This window comes from Pteropus medius, unplaced genomic scaffold (genome assembly GCF_902729225.1).
Source record: "Pteropus medius unplaced genomic scaffold, Ma_sr-lr_union100, whole genome shotgun sequence".
Classification (NCBI taxonomy): Eukaryota; Metazoa; Chordata; class Mammalia; order Chiroptera; family Pteropodidae; genus Pteropus; species Pteropus medius.
The window spans coordinates 3,441,084-3,461,724 of NW_024340693.1; the positions used below are offsets into that span (position 1 = coordinate 3,441,084).

Consider the following 20,641-nt stretch of genomic DNA (forward strand, 5'->3'; position numbering starts at 1 on the left):
GGTTTCTTGTAGAGGGAGAGGGATATATTCCTCGCTCTGAAGGTCTGTGACAGAGGAGGACCATAGTTTGAAAATCTGGGCTAAGAGATGAAGCCCCGAGGGCCAGCCGTGCAAGCGATGCCAGTTTCCCCATCTTTGGCACCGAGGAGCTGGACCAGCCGAGCACTAAGAGGCCTTCCACATACGACGTCAGTTCTAACGCACGAGGCCGCCAAGGTCGGCGAATAACCCACAAGCGGCAAACGTGGAGGTTTTCTGCGGGCTCCAAAGTGCCCTCCTCGGGCTGGACGAGGGGAGGTGTCCGCCGTCTTCTGGTCCCAGCTCGGGACACTGCTCGCTCTCGCCCTCTCCATTTCACTGACCTTTTGGTTTCATTAACACCACACTGTCCTTCCCGTCTTAGGGATGCGGATGCCGTCCTTGCTCTTAAGAAACTCGGTCCCCTCCCATCGGCCCCGAGCGAACGTCTGTTCGTTCTCAGACCTCGGCATCCCTCGACCCACAGAGACCGGGCACCCCCAACTACAGCGCTCGTGACATGACCTTAACTGCTGACTCGACAATATTTAATGTCTCTCCTTTCTAGACTAAAAGCTCCACGAAGGCAGAGACGGGCTTGTTCCCTCATCTCCTTGAAGGTGACAGCAATGGCTGACGTTCACAAGATGGTTTTAAACAAGCAAAAACTTTTAGGGTTAAAAGTGTAATTTTATTTAGATGTTACTTGTACATAATCTATAATAAGATATACAAACAGATAAAAATTGTTTAACAGATCTTTTTTTTTTAATACCACTTTAAATTCAATTTACAACAGCATGTAATACTGCAAGATGACAGATACTCCGACTTAAAAAACAAAAAGTACTTGCTACTCTGGCTGGTACATTCCCACTAGTCTTTAATGGATTAAAATGTGCCGTGTGTTCCAGCTGCAAATTATTACAAAACTTTCACAATCTAGCCACTTGGTGCTCAGAGAGGGTTTTGATCGATAGTCTAAAAATGTACTGAAACGAAAGTGTTAATTCTCTAACTGTACTAAAGAAAAGCGTTAAGTGCACCAAATCTCACGGCTGGGTCTGGGGCTAACGACAGAAAGTCACCCACGTCGTGTCTGTGTTTGGTGACGGGCGGTGATGAGTGTGGCCTTCCTGTCCTCTCTACCTCATCTGTGATACGAGGAAAAAGCTTCCAAGAAGTTAAACCTAAAATACACACGGGGGAAGGGGAAAGACTGGGGACAATTTAAAATAACTTTATAATACGTAAGTACTTTAAAATGTAAAATTCATAGATATGAAATATGCTTTTAAATGCTTTTCTCCATTGGTAAATACTTTTTGAAAGTGAAAACTGAAAATTCAAAATAGTCACTTTTTCCTTTCCATGTAATACCATATTAGAAAAAGTCTGCATTTAAATTTTAGAATAAGTCAAACCTGCTGAGAAAAATACTGCAAAAATAATCTGAATTGGATTTTAGTGCTTTTCTATTCTTTTAAAGGCTACATGACACCTCGGGGTAAAAGCTTTTTCGCTAGTCAGAAAATCGAGTTGAAAATAACGTTGATTAAACTATAGAAAGACAACTAATAGGCTTATGAATATTTATGAATAAAGTGCCACTGGTTTTATGGTAATAAGATATAAACAGAAGAAATCCTGACGTGGATAGTAGCTTCACGTGCTCTCTCTCTCTCCTGAGAACAGAGGGAACATAAACAAAGAAGCATCTCCAAGTACATTCCAGAATTATACAGGTAACTCCTAATCCGAACGTAACAATAAAGACAAAATATCGTAAAACAACAACAACAACAACAACGAAACAAAAATACTGTTATCAAGACAAAATAAGACCGAAAACGTAAAAGTCTCAGGAATAACGCCAACAAAAGAGATTTCTATGTTGAAAAAAAAAAAGAGAGAAATTAAAGAGAAAAATTTTAAAGTTCATTAATAACTATTACTGATGTTGGATAAAATCATGGTGACTCGCCCCAAGAAACATCCTCGAGCAGCATACGCCCGAACAGCTGGGACCCGCCTGGCCCGTGGAAGGAGGGGCAGCAGGGTGTTGGAAGGGGATGCAGACTTTTCGGAGTTTCGAAATCTATGTTACTGAAACCTAACGCGCAGGCTTTAAATGACGTCCACCTACAAGCGAAGTGTCCACTCAGGGACACTGACGTGACTGGGCGGGAAGCGGCTGGCTGATTTCCTCGGGTGAACTCGCTAACAAAACCCCACTAACTCCGGTCCTGCTTACGAAACAAACAACTCTGTCTTTAGCCAAAGGCTCGCTCACCGTGACCGGGTGTCGCTAGGACCCACCGTGTGCAAGTCTGGGCCTGGGCGTCCTCAGGAGGTAAAGTGTCTTAGTGTGTCTGAGAAGTCCGGGCTAGCATCGAAGCCTGGGGCGTCTGCTTATTCTGGGCTGTGCGCGTCTACACAGCTGTGCGCGTCTACACCCTGGCAGTTATCCCTCAGCCAGAGTTACGAAGCGGAAGCTTTCATCCCCGCGTCGCCCCAGGGTTTGCCTGCGTGGGGGACGTGGCCCCACGCGACACTCATCACCACGTGGGAAGAGCAGCGGGAAGGGCAGAGGCGGAAGGACCGGGCTGATCTGATCTGAGGTGCGCTTAAAATTCACTGTGCCGACGGCGGCGTGAGGAGAGAGAGCCGTGTGCTTCTAGGGCAGGCGGGGGCCCCACCTGTGATGGGTCCCTAATGTGGCCACAGCACCAGGAAAAGCGAACAGCTGTGCGCGTCTACACCCGCCTACGCCTGGGCTCTCGGCGGTCAGGCCGAGTGCCGCGAGGTGGCCCCTGGAGCATGCTCGGCAGGACGCTGGGGAGCCAGGAACTCCCACTGGCCTGGCCTGGCCTAGGACGCGGCTCCGGGACGTGGCCCGCGCAGGTCGCCTCCGCATCCCGGCCGAGCTCGGCTCTGCGGCTCCTGGACCTCCCGCGCCCGCTCCGCCCGCTGCTGCCCGAGCCCACGGGCTGCCATGTGCCATCCCCACCGGCCTCGGAAGGAAAAGGACCCTGTTCTTCTTTTTCATTCCACCTGAGCCGCTTATACCTCTTACAAAAGTCACCAGCGGGGCGCTGACCGAGCGAACGGCCCCGGGGAACGCTGCCTGCCAAGGGGCCCGGCCAAGTTCACGGTTTACAGTGTGCAAATGACTCAACAGCACATTTGACTCAGAGGCCGCCACGGCAGGAAAAGGGAAGCGGAAGCACTCGACTCTCCTTCCTTGTTACATCTTTCTAGAACCACCTTCTTCTGAAATACACACACACACACACACACACGCACACACACAGCAAGGTGAAACAGTGTCCCTCACTGACTGGAAGACATCACTCTGACGGTCACTGTCAGTCTGGCAGAGGCCCAACACCGAGCAGCTTCACGAGCACACAGCAAGCCTGCAGAAGGACGAGCAGCGAACGCAAACCGCACTGACCACGCTCACGGCCCGCGGGGACAGGACGAACTGCGGGTCGCTGGGCGTGTTTGCCCGTGGGCAGCTACGGGTAGTGGCACTTAAGTATTACACAGTAAATACTGAAAAAACCCAGGATTTTTGGATGTGCAAAAGCAATGACACATCATTAGTATAAAAGTTGCTAAGCTACGGGATTAGGGTACCACTAGCCGGGCGTCGAGACCACGGAGCGTTGCCCGGCCGCGCCCTCCGCCGCCTCAGTCGGACCAGTCGTTGTCCTCGAGCTCCGAGTCGTCGTCGGAGTCGCTGTACTCCACGGCGATGCGCCGCGACAGGATGGTGGCCACGTCGTCCCCCGCCGGCTCGTGCTTCGCCGCCTGCTCCCGCTGCTCCTGCACCTTCTTCAGCTGGATCCCTGCGGGCGGGACACGCGGCTCAGAGCTCAGCCCCGGCTGCAGGGAGCGACTGAGCACTGAGCACTGAGCCCTGAGCCTTGAGCACTGAGCCCTGAGCACTGAGACGTCTCCTCAACGTTTTTTTTTTTGTTTTTTTTTTACCTTACGGACACCAAGGATGACGTTTTAGAAACGCGAGGAGAGAAAAGCTTGGGAAATAGGAGTTTCATGACGAAGTAAATAAATCAATAAAACAGAAAAAACAGGTGGTAAATGGCTGTAAAACATAACCGTCTACTCGCACCTGATAACTAACGAAATGGAACATGTGATGATTTAATGAGTAAGGTCTTTAACTTTTTCTTTTGAAATAGTTTCAGATGTACAGAGCAGCTGCAAGAAAAGTGTAAAAACGTAACCACAGAACCTACTACACCCAGGTTTCCCGACTGGTAACATCTGATCGCATCTGTTTTATCTGTCATTAATATCCACACGCACACTTTTTTGTGTGTGTGTGAACCATCTGAGAATAAGTGGCATATAGTTTGCCACTTAGCTCTTTGCTCCTAAAGTACTTCAATTATAATTCCTAAAAATTTATTTCAAATCAAAATCAGACTGTTAGCACAGATACGATACTACCATCTATTCTACAAATTTAATTTCAATGTTGCCAACAGACCTAAAACAGCATACGAAAAATGGTCTCCACCAGCTAAGATACAGCACGGGACCAACCATTACATGGGTTGTCACGTTTCATCGGTGATCTTTATTACTTATTTATTTTTATTTATTTTATTTAAAAAAATTTTTTTTTAGGCGAGGCAACCCTTGGTCGACCTCCCAGATTGCAAGGACCTTGTCAGCTTACAATCCCTTATTTTTTATTTTTTACGCCTACAGCACCTGGTCTTCCTACGTGGTCTCCCATCCAAGTACTAACCAGGCCCGACCCTGCTTAGCTTCCGAGATCAGAGGGGATCGGGCCCGTTCAGGGTGGCACGGCCGCGGACTCATTAGTGTCCTTTAATCTGGGCAGTTCTTCAGCCTTGCTGTCCGTGACCTTCACGTTTTCCTAGCATGCCCTCGATCTGGGCTCAGCATAGGTTCCTTCACGATTAGATCCTAACGATCTCTGTATGTATCACTCTTACTGGAGAGGGCTCGCCGGTGTCAAAAGGCAAAACGCTGTCCTACTATGACCCCAAATTCATTATCTGTGAGGCGTTACAACTCCGGGACATTTTTCCTTGACAAAATCAGAGTGCCAGCGACGTTGGAGATGGGCTAGAACCCTGGGGGCTGCGGGAGAGAGTGTGCGCCACACTCGGCCTGACTCTCGGGGGTTCAGGTAGAAAGGCAGAGGCAGAGACATCCCAGCCATCCCGTCCCATGAAGGGTGTCACCGCAGCCAGGCTCCCTCAAGCACTTCCGGACTGAACCAACTAAGCTGTGAGCCAGAGGCGGCACAGCCCCCCAAGGTGCATGAGCAGCTCTGGGAAAATCTCCACGTTCTGTCGGTGACGCCCCCCGACCAACCTGGGCTGTGACCCGGGGTTGAGAATACCTGGTCTAGAGCAGACGTTTAATGTGGGGCTCTGAGGGGAGGCCGGGATGGGTGAGGGGCCAGGCTCCCCCACCCTAATCTGACCAGACGCTACCTCTTTCATCTCACGAGAGTTTTGCTGTTGCAGACGGCTCAGCCCATCAAGCTAACAATGTGAAAAGTCTAGGATGTATCGGAGGTATTTAAAAAGGTCAAAATTATCGATATGAGCTCATTTCCTTTCATTTATACTTTCACCCTTAGAGGAGGACTCAGAGAAAAGTCAATTAATCACTTGTATTATCTATTTCTAGTCAAGTAAAGCTTTCCTGAATTCTCAGTTCTGCGCATGAGTTTACTTTGCACAGGCATAAAACACATCTATTTAAAAAAAAAAAAAATCAAATAAAGCTCTTTAACCATATTCTAAAAACCAGGTCTGCAGCGCCAGGTCTCTGGAATTAGGGGTTGCAGCTGGCTGGAGGCCTAAGCCCCCTGCCCGAACGGAGACGGGGAATGTGGGATCCGCCGCCCATTCGGAATGGCAGTAAGAAAGAGACGCCGGTGTTATCGCTATGGGGAAGCTGGAAGCCGCCCTTGTCGCCGTCACTGCTGCCGTGCCACTGGGGGGGTCAAAAGTGCGTGGGGACAGGGGAGGACAGAGAGGAAGAGCCCGGGCGCCAGGGGGCCTGGAGGGGGGAGGCGGAGGCTGGGGGGCGGGGGGCGACTACCAGCCCCGGAGGCGGTGGGGTGAGGGGGGCGCCAGTAGGGAGGAGCCATGATTTTTTCCGGGTGGTGGGGGGGGCTGCATGGGAATCTGGAGAGGGCTCACGAAAGCGGTTTGTGCTGAGGGGATCACGGGAGGTGGCGGGGGAGGGGGAGGTCCTGAGGGGCTGTAATACTCCATGATCTGGGCTGGGAGCATCCTGAAGAGAGAGGAAACACACAGTCACCGAGGCAGCAACACGGGAGGTTGTGACGCGCCTGAGACACAGGCCTCCCCCAAACACCACATGCACAGGCATCCGACGTGACACACGGCGGGAAGCTTCCTACAGGTCTACATCGCCCACGTGGAAGGCGACCACCCAGAAAGTGACCTTCTGTCTGTGACTAGGGGCACGAACGCAGCCTTTCTCCTGGGTGGGTCACCAACGAGGGTTCTGCAGCTGGATTTGGAAAATGCCGTGTGTCACATGCCACCCCCTGGGACGTCCCGAGCCCGCCATATACACTATAGAAAATCAGAGCTCTGAGAGGTCTGACAGCCAAGCGACGTGCTGGATTCTGTTTGGCCGAGCGTTTTCCAGAGCAGCTGGACCCCAGACCCCGATTCTGCCCGACACTCAGAGCTCGGAACAGGCTCTGGGGACCCCGAGCTAACGAGAGCCCACGGATGGGAACATCCTGGCCGGGTGGCCAGGTTGGACACCTGACAGCCGAGGGACACTCGTTTGGAAAGTGACACACACTGGACTGAAGAGAGCACGTGTTAATGGGGCCACATAATCGCTCTTCCCGGCACTGACTCTGAGGGGGCTGACTCCGTAAAGACTGGGGTCGGCCCCCCACAGCGAGAGCTAAGACAAAGGTGGGCGCTTAAACCCCCAAACGCGTGGACGTGAGGGTCTTCCGTAGGCGGTGTCTGAGTTTTACCCACGTGACCGCAGCCAGAGGACACAGCGAGATGGCAGAGTGACACCCGAGGGTTCGGGACAGGCTCACGACGCGGGCGTCCTCCCGCCATCGACGCCTGGCTGAACGGGTCCAATGTCCGAGGGACTGGGGACGCGCGAACTCGGACCCCGCCTGTGCCGGAAGGGGGTCGGGCGTCGCTGCATTTTCTAATGCGGGTTTTGTCACAGCGGAGTCTCTGTGTCACTCCGGGCCGCGACCTGGCCTCTCGGTTAGAACGTTCGTTCCCCTGCCGCACACCCAGCAGGATTCCGCCGCCACCGCGAGCGGCGAGGGGCGCACGGGGAGCCGGGCTTACCCGTAGTCCGCGGGGGCCGGGGGCGCGGAGGCCTGGGGCCCCTCTGCGGCCTGCGGCGGGGGCGGCGGCGGCGGCTGCTGGGGTCTGTTCAGGGCCGCGTGCCTCGCCGAGGCGGAGGTCAGCCGGCACTCGTGCTCGGAGGCCTGGGTCGCCGGCCCGTGGGGCTGTGCATCGCCCCCTGCGTACGATGGGGTGACAGGCTGCGGGTGCAGAGAGTGGTTGGGCGTGGCCGGGTACGAGTAGTCGGTGACATCCGAGGCGTGAGACCTGCCGTTCAAGGAGAGGGCGGGAGAGGGGGACATTCCGTTAAAACGGGTTCCCGTGACACGCGTCTGAGCCACAGACGTCGCCGACACACAGACCACGCGTCTACGCCCCTCGCGGCCGGCTAGCGCGAGCCCCAAGCGATGCCACATGAACTACTTGAGCAGCGAGCCCCCCGGGGGTCACAGGGACTCAGAGCCACAGCTCGGACGTGGAGAAGTCGCACAGATCGGCAGGCGGCGGACGGCAGAGCCCAGCGGCCGCGATCGCAGCGTCCTTTCTCTGAGACAGAGGCTACGAGGCAAATTCCACTTCGCTTAAAAACGGGGCGCCAGCGGCAAGGAGACTGACGGCACGTCGTCCGCAGCCATGGAACGGCAGGTGGGCTGGGCGAACAGGGACGTGAAGAACAGAGAGAGAGATCGAGACCGCGACACGGCGAGCCGCGGCTGTCATCGGGGAGGAAAGCGTTTAGCCGGGAGAGAAAGGACGTGGGCGCCCAGCACAGGCTCCCCGGCGTCCTCCGAATGCGGATGCGGGGGGGACTCTGAAAGGAACGGGGACCTCGTGTTAGTTGGTTAACAGGGGCCGGAGAGCCCAGCCAGGCCCCGCCGAGCGGGCGCCGGACTCGGGAACGCAGAGCCGCACAGCGCGATGGCGTTAGTAAGGGACAGTCGTGCTCCTGGCCCCGGTTGCAGGACGCGCGGTTGGCAAAGGGGCTCGACGTCCTCTGGCGACAGCCGAAGCGGGGCGGGCGCGGCCTGAGGCTGGCGATCGGGAGAGCAGAATGACAAACCCGCGGGGCGCCGCGTCCTCCTCCGTGCTCCCGGCCCACTCCGGGGCCTTGGCGTCGCTCACGAACTCGACGCCCATCTTCCTCCTCTCCCACTCGTCCTTCCTCGTTCTGACTTTCCTCACGTGTGTCTGCGGGGCACGGCTGGGGTCCGGCTTGTGTTTCCCTCTCTGAAGGAGACAGGCAGACACGCGTGGGGACGTGGAGGGAGGGGTCGCCGAGAGAACGCGGTCTTGGGGTTCAGACAGGAGCTGCCCTGAACCGGAGCGCCGCGGGGCACGGCGAAGCTCTCCACGTGCCGAGAGACTGCTGCTTTTTCTCCTTTTTTCTCCCCTAATTGCGGTATGATGATAACGGACTTTTTTTCTTTTCCTAATTGCGGTATAAATTCTAGATTATGGTGCACATGTGATTATGTCTTCTGAGCTATGCGAAATGCTGGCAAGTGAGTTAAAAATATTTTTCACGAAGGAAGAAGCTGACCTGTATTTAGACTCAGCATATTTTTACAATGTACATAAATACCCACAACTCCGGAGTCACCGATGACATGTGCTTGGCTCTGGGTGTGTGACTATGTCATAGGCTGTGTGCACGACTTTCTAAAGGAAACAAAGTTATCTGGCGGAAAGATCGAGTGCTTCTGATGAGATGAGGAGCCAGAAACTGTAAATATTCTGGAATAATTTAGAGTGCTACCTTTTTATAAAGTGTGGCTTTGTGACACGGAGTCAAAAAAGCCAGTGCAAACGGGGATAAGCAGATGGACGAGGGTGTAAAGAAACGGACCGTGAATGTCTGAATTCGAGAATTGTAGCAGGAGAGTGTTGGAGGGCAGGACTCTGAGACAGAGGGGTCAGGAGAGAGGACCGGCCAGTTGACGAGTGCAGGCCCCCCTAAGGGGGACCCCAGCGGGCTGGAGGGGAGGGGAGGAGAGGTGTAGGGTGTCCGCTGGGACACAAAGACCCCTGCGAGAAGGCAGAAATCAGCCACAGAAGACACCGTTCCAACGTGGAGATGAGTGGGGTGGTCCTGTAATTAACTGTGGCAGAAAAGAGAGCTAGGAGGAGTCGAGTGAACGTGGGGACGGGAAGAAGTCCGTCCAGGCAGCGGAGACCCCGCGGGAGAATGTGATGAGCGCCCGGGGTTGCGGGCAGACAGGCAGCAGCCGGAGAGGAAGCTGGGCACGGGGGCATCGCGCCTCCTGAATCAGGCGAGAGAGAGCGCTGGGCAAGCACTTCATCGCTTCTCATCCTAAGTCTACGCTCGGAATCGAACCGTTCCTGGAGCTCTGCAGGCACAGCAGAAGTTCAGGATCGGCTCATGGAAACCAGGTTAGAATATATCACTTATGCGAACAGCTTACAGACATGCAGTAAAATCTGATGTTCGAATGTCCCTCAGTTATCCTGAACACATCCACTAAAAATCATGTTTCTAAATACTACCTGAAACATGAATCTAAGAAAATAAAAAAGTCAGAAGGTTTAAAACACAGAGCATGATTTCCATTTTGTAAAAGAAAAACATACACCTGTATAGGAAAAAAAAAATGGTCAAAGGAAAAAATACACTAACATACAAACATTGGTTTCTCTCTATAATAAGATTATGAATAATATTTTAATTATTTTTGTAATTTTCAAATAGAAAAATTTATAAGGAAAAAAGTGATACGCTTCGGTAAAATAGAAAATAAATTCTCAATTAATTTAAGAGATATGATCCAAGTACAACGAATTATGATCTTTCTGGCACATGCATATAGTGAGAGGTCATGGAAAACCCTTAAGAGACAAAAGGAAATTATGAAGAAACAAAAGTTGTAATTCCATTTGCTTTCTGAAAAATAAGAGAAATTAAGATACATCTAAACCAATCCAAGGGCAGAATGCTAAATCACCTAAAAGATCAATCTTACACCCAGCCTGGAGCAATCTAATCTCAGACGCTAGGATGAGTATCCATCGTTCAGCTGAGGTATTACAAAAATCCTTTCTCCCATCTGTACAGATTGAAATAAAGAGGACATATGGAGTATTATAAAATAAACTGTACGTTTTCTATGAGTAAACAATCGCAACCAAATTGGCTGGGAAAAAAACCAAAAAGCAAACGGACACCCTGGGAGCTATCGAGTTGCAGTGTTCCTCCCACTGAAAGATCTATGAGCAGAACCGTGTAACCTCAGGCTTATTCTCTACAGAAATAAACCGACATAAAGACTCAAACTTGAGGCTAGAGCTCAGTTAAAGCCCCAAGAATTCTCTAATATTTAACAGATGACCTGTATGGAAAAGTGACCTAGAACTTGCCTCACATCCAACCAATGACTTATGGCCCTTCTGGGGTGGGAATATTTATAGGCGCCGTTACTACCGAATAGTAAATAAGCATCTTCTGTGTGCAGAGCCTGTGCCAAACGCTTAAGTTATAAAGATAAAAACAGTTTTTTTTAAAAGGACACAGATGTGAGGCAAGGTCTAGGTTGCTGCTCATTTTGAAACATTTTTCAATCATATTAAGAATTCTCTGTTCAAATATTTAAATGCTGGTAGAAGACTTTGAGAGCTTATGAAAACGGAAGATAACTTTATAAAAAGCAGACCTAGGAAATGAAACCATAAATCAAAATTGACTTCTCAGTTCTTGTTGTTCAGTGAATCCCTTTTGTGACAAATGTGACTTCTTGGCCGTATCATTCACACCTGCAAGAAATATTATTGCTTAATTGCTAACAAATTTTTAAAGTAAACTCCAACAGAATTCTTTTCCTGAAATTAGAACATGTGAGATCAGTGAACTGAAGAAATAAATCTCTCTTTGGTTCATCTCTTTTTTCGAAAGCTCATCGAAAAGAACAATAATGTTTTTCTGTAATTACGTCAGTTACCACCCGCCAATCATTTTCGGATGCCGAGTGGCAAAGGAAATTCAACATTCCAAGCTAAAGAGGAAGAAAAGGAATCAAATGATGATTAGAATCAAAATGTAAGTCACTGGCAGTTATGGGGCCCGAATTCAGAGTCAACGTGATAACACTACGTCCAGATCAACTGAACGGAACACTTAAGTCAGAGATATGGAAATTCATGCAACGTGACCCACGGAGAATCGAACCACTTTCGAGTATTATTTCAAAGCACAAACACGATACACAGACAGTGAACGTCTGAGGAAGGATTTGAAGCACACTGTGGGACACAGGAGCACCGAAGCGACCCGTCGCGCCCAGCATACAGAGAAAGCAAGCATGCCCCGGGGCTCGGCTACGCACGCACGCACACACCTAGTGTCCGGGGACAGCGATCCCTCGGAAGACGCTCCGTGGTACACACTCTGAGACAACCTGTTGTCGGGTCTAAGCTCTTTGTCATAGGCCATCATGTTCCACTCCAGGCGCCTGTTCCTGGCTTTTCTAACCTTTTTCACCTCTCGGGTGGTGCCATCTATGCGCTTTTGCTCCTGAGGTCCAGAAAAGGGAAGCGAGCGTGCCAAGACAGAAGGGAGAGGAAAACAGGTTAAGTGCGGTGACAAAGCCCGACGCGGGCACATCCCATCACTCAGATGTGTTAAGAAAATTCTAGAAGGCGTACTCTCTCGCCCAACGCGGCCCCAGGAGGTAGCTGGGGCTTAACCATCTCACTCGAATGAGTAAAAGTTAGACTCTGCTGTGACTATCGATGCTTCCCACGGTTTTCAGTGCACAATCCTCACGTCGCTAGGCTTTCGGCCTGTCTCCAGCGTGCTGTACCGTTCAGAGCGACGTTATACACACGAGCGCTCTGGGGACATCACATAGAGCACTCATTCCCCGCCCGACACAATTCCGACTGGTTCGTTAGCGTGCAGTCGCCTTTCAAAAAATCATCCCAACGTTGTATTTCTAGTTTCTGAAAGATCGTTAGAGGATATTTAAGCTAATCCCGAAACGAGCTTAACCCCGAACGAAAACAAGGTAAGAACTTACCTTCCCACACAACGTCTCGTGCTTGCTCCAGCCCTACTTTGCCGGCAAAAAAAAACGTTATCAACACTTGAGTCCCACAGACGTGCTTCTTGCGAGGCAGGGACAGTCACTTCTCTGTGTGTTTATATGCTTTTCCCGCTCCCCCCGAAGATTTTATGACCTCTAAGGACAAGAACTGCGTGGGCCCGAGTCCCACGCTGCTCTGACAGTCCCTGTGCCCCCACGGTTTCACAGAGCGGTCAAATCTGGGTGAGCTGCCTACGTCCCAGCCCATGCCTGGCGTCGAGACAAGCGGCAAACGAAACAGGTGTCTGCCTGCCCCCAGGGAACTTGCAGTCCAGGGGGGACATCCACAGAGTCACACGGATATACGTGTGATGGCAACATGGTACGCGTGGTCTGGGGTCGGGGCAGCGTCCTGGAGTGAGGGAGACAAGACTGTGGCGTGACCCTGCGGAGGAGTCGGAGTCAGGTGCGTGCCAGCAGGGGACAGACGGCACAAGGGCTGGGGGCGAGGGACAGCGTGGCGCTGGCGGGAATGGACGATGGGGAGGCCGGGGGAGGATGCAGGCAGGCAAGAACGTACAGGCCACGTTCTTCATCCCAAGAGCAACGGGGAACCACTGAGGTGAGAAGGGAGGGCGGAACGCTGGAGGGAGAGGCGTTTGAAGAGACCCGTCTGTGTCATGGAGAACAGATTAAAAGGGGACAGGCAGGGACACCCGGTGGGACACCCGGTGGAAAGCTTCCCAGGGGGTCTAGGTCAAAGGATGGCAGTGGAGACGGACGGCCCGACTGCCTTCGGAGGTGATAACGAGGGGTAGGTGATGTACTGGCCAAGAGCGTGAATGTGGAATTCACAGAGCACATGTAAGTGGGTAACGGACAGATGGAAAGATGTGTAATGCAAACTGGACGTGGGGGAAGGGAGGAGAGCTCATCAGATGATGATGATGATGATAAATGATAAGAAAAAGGGAGGAGGGCTCATTAAGTGATGATGATAAATAATAATGATGATGATAATAATAATAATAATAATAATAATATCATCCTGTTTAGAGTATACACCAGGTCAGTGTTTTCAGACATCTTTCGAAATTTAAAAATCACACTCAACTTCTAGGAATTTACCCCAAAGAAATATCCACACATGAGTGCTGAGTATATCCACTGCAGTACTGTAATAGCAAAAATCTAGAAACCACCTAAATATTATTAATACGGTAATGGGCAAATAGTTTACGAAGCATCCAAACTTTGGAACACTATACAACTAATAAAAAGAATGAAGTACATCTTCAATTACGTCAGTATATAAATATATATATGTGTGTGTGTGTGTCTCTGTATATAAGTCGTGTGTATAAGTCCAACTCTAGGTACATAAAAATATTTTGTGAAATGTGCATGCAAATATTTATGAACGCTTAAAAATAAAAAATCTGAAACTAAAAATATGCGCATGCCAAACTGTGAACCGTTAACAGCAATTAGTCATGCCCAGAGTAGGGAGAAACTTATCCCAAATTTTCTAAACTAATGTATTTACTTCAGTGTAATTTGAGCATTTCACAAAAAGCGTGTATTGTTTGGATATTTAAAAAAGAAAAAAAGAAAAGAAAGGAAAATATGGAAGATCTCAACGGACTGCAAAACGCATCCCAGTTAAGGACCACCGCCACTAAATTAATCGGACTATCCCCCTCACTTTGAAGAGATGTATGCCGACGTATTTAGGGATGACGTGTTATAATAACTCTCTTTACAGTGGTTCAGCCTCCAAGTCTACTCACCACCATGTGCACACCACACACAGACACACGCGAACCACCTACGACGGACTCTCAACAGTGACGCATCCAGACTCCAAGTACCTGGGCCCGCAGCGACGGCCCTGGGAAATGCCGAACTGTTTCCTAGCCCAGAATGACCTCAGCTCCCACGCGGAGGACTCCTGAGCTGTAAAGCACCCCACCCCGCCAGCCTCCCTTCTCCCATACGCACCCACACCCGACGTGAACGAACCTCCGCCACCCACGGTTTGGTCTCAGTGAATGACGCCCCTGAGGACACCCCCGTCCTTGACGCTGCACTTCACGCTGGCCGTCACCCCCGCCTTGCCAGCTCACCCAGAAAACACCACGCTCCTCTTCCCAGCACTCGCCAGCGTCGTCACCCCACAATGACGACGACATACTTATCTGCATAATTTAAGAAATATTTTTAAACTACCCAACTAGCTGATTTTTCCTTTAGACAGACTCGTCCGCTCCAAACTGAAAAGGATTTGCATGTCTGAAACCCTGGAAGATTTCCAGAATGAAGGCTACCCTGCCTCATTTTCTATTCCTATAGAAAGCAGATCTGCATTACGAGTTTCAAATCTCTTTCCCTCTTTACGAGCTCCAGGAGGCTGCGCGGTTATTTAATGTTTGTTTCCCCCAGTATATTGCAGTCTCCATGAGGGTGATAATCCCTTCGTTTTCACCACTGTTTATCCAGCATTTAAAGACATTAAAAAAAAAGAATCACGACATAAATGAATGAATAGGAAATTCGTAGCAGAATTTTATGTTTGAGACCAAACGGCCAAGGAAATGACAAATAATTTTGAAGACACAATAATATACATAGATTGAGGCTGTTTTCCCCTGAAGAACAAATTAACTACTTTTGCCAAATGTATCACTGAGAAGGGAAACCTAGAAGGTGATTTAAACAGAGAGGCACGTTTTAAAGGAAATTTCTCTTAAAAGCCCCGGGGTTTTGCCTCGTGACTGTCAAGAGACATGGGGTTTGAGATCGACATGCCTTTAAGTATCTGTTTCTTCTCCGCTCAAGAGGATAGCACCTTCCTCTTCTTTGCTTGAATGTTTCTCCCCCGTGACCCCAAACGAAAACATCATCAACTATTCCAAGAATTCCCAGTTAACCTCCCCGAGCCATGAGCACAAGAGAGGATGACGAACCAAGCCTATGAAATTCTCCTCTAGACTTCAGCGGTACACTCTGTAAACTGTTTCTATGTTCCCTTCCTTAAATCCTGTTCTCAAATTTCAAATTCTCTCCCATCCCTAACTGTCACTCTTCCTGGGGACAACCCGCCGAAATGTCTTAAAACCTAAGGCCGCCAACTCCCCCCACCCCCACACACACACACAAAAGTCAAGCATCTCTCTTGGCTTAAGCACTCTAATATCCGTTAAGCAAATCAACTGGTCACTTTATAAAACACGACTTACAGACAAAAGTCTTAGCAAATATGTGCCTTCAGAGAATCATCTCTTTTCAGTGGCTTAAGTCTAATTCCTGGACCCCAAAAGGGCAGTTTGCAAAACCTGAGTGGAGTGGGCTCGTCCATCCAGGAGTGCTCACACTGCGGGGTGCTTCTCAGCCTTCGCATCGACAGTGATGACCTGGCCTACTGCTTCCCGCCAAAGGAAGCTCGTTTCTAGTCAATGTCATCGCTGAACTGGCAGGTCATGCGTGCTTTTCAATCCACCCAAGCCTTAATGACAGCTAGGTGGTAAGCCAGGTGGTAAGGAACAATTAAGAGAGCTTTAAAAAGACGAAAGCAGGTAATTATCGCTGATGTGGAATGTTGACTGCTTTATGAAATTCGAAAGAGCAAAAAAAGTGCTAAAACTGGTCATATACGAAACTGAAATTTTAGCCACTACGGCTGTGAAAGCAAAGCCAGTATTAAAGAACAAATCGAGAGTATTTACTGAAGAACAGGATTCCTTTCAGACTGACTTATCGGTATCTTCGCGTAAAAAGTCCAACCTCTAAAAAATTTTTGCACTAAATCCGACCTCTCAACCATTTAAGAATGTACTGATCTATTTGTAAACTATTTTTCAAAAGAATCCCATTTACACACTTATTTGCACTTCTCCCTATTGGGTTATTTACCTTCTGACGCCTTTTTTCTTTCCTCTTGTCTTCTGTGTCCTGGAGCATTTTTTCTTTCCAGAGGTCAAAGAAATACGAAGGGTCAGTATAGAACTTCAGCCCGTCCTTTTTATCATCTCTGAAAGAATGTTGTTAGATATTTTCATACGGGTTAGTATTAATTTAATTAAACTCACAAGATCATAACATCTGCGTGGGGCATTTTAACTGTCCTATACATTGAGTTTCTTAAATTTCCCTATTTGAAAAAAAGTGGAAACATTCAAGAACCAGTAAAAAGTACTACTGACACCTTAGATTTAAGTATAGAAAAGCGCTCCTAAAAATCGCAATATTTCATACCTCAGTTATTTCAGGAAATGGTTTGTTTATTCTAACAGGGGGCTATATACACAGAAATATAGAGATTCTTTATGAATTTTCTAATTCTAAATATATATTCACTTCTACTCTGGACTGTCAACATTATTAGGATAAAGATTTTATAAGTATTCGGTGCCTTTTCCGCAATCAACTTTGCCCCAATATCTAAAAATTCATTTAAGAAGCAAAAATATTCATGGCGTATAAATGCGACTTAGAAAAAAACTGATGAGCTATTTTTAAAGTGGAAGTAACCCACAAGAAAATGCGTGTAGCCATTTCATTTTCAAGCACTGCTACAATTACCATGGTCTAGAAATATCTCAAGTCTTTATATGTTATTCGTTTATCGTAAACCAGTAATAATGCAGCCAACATGAATCCAAAGTTGTAATACAAATCAACGGTAAACCTTAAAATAATCACGATAGGAAGAAAACAGTCTATTGCACTAATGCTTTAAAAAAGTTATCTGGCCTGTAGATTACCTTCAAGAGAAAGCAGATTTACATTTCAAATTAGTATTTCAATAAGTCATTTAAGGGACACAGAGGAAGCAAACATCTTGCGCCCAAATGGTCAAAGAAAACTAAGTGAATTACTCCAGGGGACATCCTGTCTGTCCGTGGAGGTCCTGCTGTGCCTCCTCAAATAATGAGGCTGGCCCCAGGGAGGGCCACCCTGCTCACTCGCTCTGAAATCTCCAACAAACCACGCTCTACCTGAATCTTCACTCTCTACCTGAACAGTTCACTCTCTACCTGAACCTCTGACTATGTAAAGCCCTTCCTTCTCCAAATTTCCTCTCGATAAGCAACCTGCATTATAGAGATTTTATTAATAATGCTGTTGTTAGAACTATAACCTGTCTCCCTAAGATACTAGGTCTTCTACATAGATGATGATACAGAAAACCTGAGCCTGAACTTGAAGCCAAATTTAAGATGTACAAAATGCACATTTGAAAAAAAGAGCTGATACTTACATGAGAGCAGAAACTCACGTAAACAACTGTTGGCCCTGACATAAAAATATAAGCAGAAATGCCCTGTTTATGGCAGCTAAACCAACGCAAAAGTTTGTGGTTTATATACCTCAAATATTACTGTAATCGGCGCTGCTCTTCTTAGATACACTATTACAAAGTCAAATTTTTATTTTCCATAAAACTGAATACACACAATATATGTGCAAGTTGACTCAGTTATGTAATTAAACATTTTAAATCATCACAAACGACTATTTCATCTTGATGTTGGTTAATCAAATATAAGTGGTTAATTCTGACAAACTTTTAGGTTTGCGATGAGCTCGTTTTCTAACACCGATCAATAAAAAAAGAACTAATTTAGGGGGGAAAAGTGGTTAGTTGAGTTTTCTGGGATTTTTACCCCCCCGCCCTTAAAACGGGATATTGAGGTTTCTTAGGAAAACTATGCTAAGCAAGTCCTCTTAGCTCCCAGTGCTAAGTAAAGCTGAAAAATGCCACTGAACACCAGCAAAATCCCAAATGAAAACATTAGGCTTACAACACTACTATTCACATACAGCACTGGTTTTAAACCTATGTGAAAACCTCCGGAAAATACGCTTTTCCATAGAAAAATGTGGCCTCCCGGTCGTCTCCCATGGACTAGGTTCCACTTTTTGAGAGAAGCTTTCTGTCTGTGCTGAGAGAAGGGTGTAGTCTGAACTGCTGCTTTGGGACCCTCAGAAGGGACAGGAATTCAGACCCAGAAAAAACTCTGGGCACCACCCGCCCAGAAGGACCAACGCCCGCAAGGGCTTTATGGCAGTGGAGAACTCTCTGAATTCTAAAAGGCCTCGCCAGGAACTGGGGGACGTGAGGACCGCTCCCCGCCACTGTCTGCATCCGAGGCTGAGGCAGAAGATGACAGGACAGGATGACACAGTACACGAAAACGGGTGACGGGAAAGAGGGGCACAGAGAACAGGGAAGGAAAGCAGCGCCGTGGGAAAAGCGAGGGCAGGTATTCTACGAAAGCATGTTTCGTCTCTTAACGTTAACTGTTTGCGCTATTTATTTTTCATTCCTTTTTCCTGGGAGTCGGGTCCTGACGTGTGCCACCACTTTCACGAACCCAGAAGGCTAATTCGACTGCTTTCACTCTTAAAAACTAGCGCCGCAGAACACGTGTTGCGGAATTACGTAACAGACGTCCGCAGCGCTGAGATGCGGAGACAGGTGTTCTGGGGCGTTGTACCGGAAGCCTGAGTTCCTTAGAGGCGGACTCTGCGCGTATGAGGATAACCTAACCACGCAGCGCCCTGTCACGCGACGTGCTCACTTCTACTTACGATGTCTGCGTACAAAAGCTAAAACGAGAGCTCACGCTTTTCGCGGAGAGTTCCTCTATATTTGGAAATACTGAAACGTAACAGTTGTGTGGCAACGACTAACTTCATGGTGTGTGATTCTGCGATTCCTGTTTTCAAAGTCTCCAAGACACTTTGAGAGCACCGTTGCTCTCCCTCAGCTTCTCTGGGAACGCGCGCGGCCATCCGTACCTGTACGGCGTGAGGATGTTCAGAGGAGGTGGCTTGTCACTCTGGTTGTAGATGTCGGCCACGGGGTTAGGGATGCTGTTCTTTGAAACCACCTGCTGGTCCTGGACTGTGGAACTCTTGAAAGCTTTTTTCATGTTGATATCCTGCAGTGACACTATTTAGAGAAAAGTCCCCCAAGTTGAATTGTGTGGAAATATTTAAATGTTTAGAAATAAGTAGAGTTTAGGTCGCAATCATAAACATCTCCGAGAAACCAAATAACCTTTTTTATTCTTCATTTACACCATGCTGGACCTCTTACAAATAAAAATCATCTCTATGAGGTGCAGTCATGTCTTCCTTCTTCCGTAGGTTCTCGTTGCTTCTTTATTTAGTAGCATTTCTCAGAAACCACGCGGGAATACAGTCGTGAATATGACAGGCATGTATAGATTTGGGTATACTTGACAGTGGGGGGGGGCATTCAAACAGTTAATATCAGTTTAATTATAATACACACAGAAAAGACATTTGAAAAAAATTTTTAAAAACTGTAAAAAAAGGTAATAAGTTTTTCTGCCACTAACATTAAAGAGAGACAGTGGAAATTAAATAGCATGATACGAAACTATACCAAAGAGTAAGAAAAATCAAGGCTGATTACACTGATTTCTCGTGTTTGTACAAACTTGACATCCCTTATTTAACTCGACCTGACTCTGACACAAACTTCTGGAAAGGGGCAAAGTGGTCCATTAACCCCCTGGACCAATGGAGCTGAGAGTCAGGGGTGACCTTTCCAAGATCACTCAGCAAAAAAGGGGCGGGCCCCAGATAGAACACAGATTTCCTGCCTTGGTCAAGGGCTTTTTTATTTGTATTTTTATTTTTCTTACCGTAATATCCATGCCAAGGAAAGCATAGGTGATCGCCTACTTACAACGTTCGACTTAGGATTTTTCGACTTTCTGATGGCGCAAAAGCTATACTCATAATAAATTAAGAGATGTTTAACACTTTACTATAAAACAGGCTTTGTGGTAGATGATTCTGCCCAATGGTAGGCTAATGTAAGTGTCCTGAGCATGGTTCAGGGTAGGCCAGGCTAAGCTAGGATGTTCGCTAGGTAAGGTGTATTCAGTGCATTTCAACTTAACAATGGGTTTATTGGGATGTAACCCCATGGTAAGCCGAGCAGCATTTGTAATAAGGTAAAATCTTGACTGAAAAGGGATTTTAAGGATACGAAATGTATTGTAAAATCCATGAAATTTAACCTGCAGATTAACCTCTAACAGTGTTAGGTTTATCACAAGCATTCCGACGGCAAGAGATAACAAAAAGCTGAAGGAAGACAAATATTTAAAAATCACTTGTGATATCAATTTGAAAAGTGAAGATGTTAAAAATTCCTTATCTGAATAGACC

General features: G+C 48.1%; 1 protein-coding gene and 1 pseudogene across 1 annotated transcript in view; both read right to left on the reverse strand.

Moving 5' to 3' along the window:
* Positions 1 to 687: 687 nt before the first annotated feature.
* Positions 688 to 20,641, reverse strand: part of WASF3 (WASP family member 3) — a 70,933-nt gene continuing 50,979 nt past the window's right edge. The window contains exons 5-10 of the mRNA XM_039863403.1: positions 19,235 to 19,388; positions 16,343 to 16,460; positions 11,744 to 11,919; positions 7,398 to 7,664; positions 6,168 to 6,330; positions 688 to 3,909 (exon numbers count right to left, since the gene is read on the reverse strand). Of these exons, the coding sequence (XP_039719337.1) occupies positions 3,715 to 3,909; positions 6,168 to 6,330; positions 7,398 to 7,664; positions 11,744 to 11,919; positions 16,343 to 16,460; positions 19,235 to 19,388 (1,073 nt within the window). The 3' untranslated portion in view covers positions 688 to 3,714. The remainder of the gene's footprint in view (positions 3,910 to 6,167; positions 6,331 to 7,397; positions 7,665 to 11,743; positions 11,920 to 16,342; positions 16,461 to 19,234; positions 19,389 to 20,641) is intronic.
* LOC120603118 (uncharacterized) lies at positions 4,753 to 4,871 on the reverse strand (annotated as a pseudogene).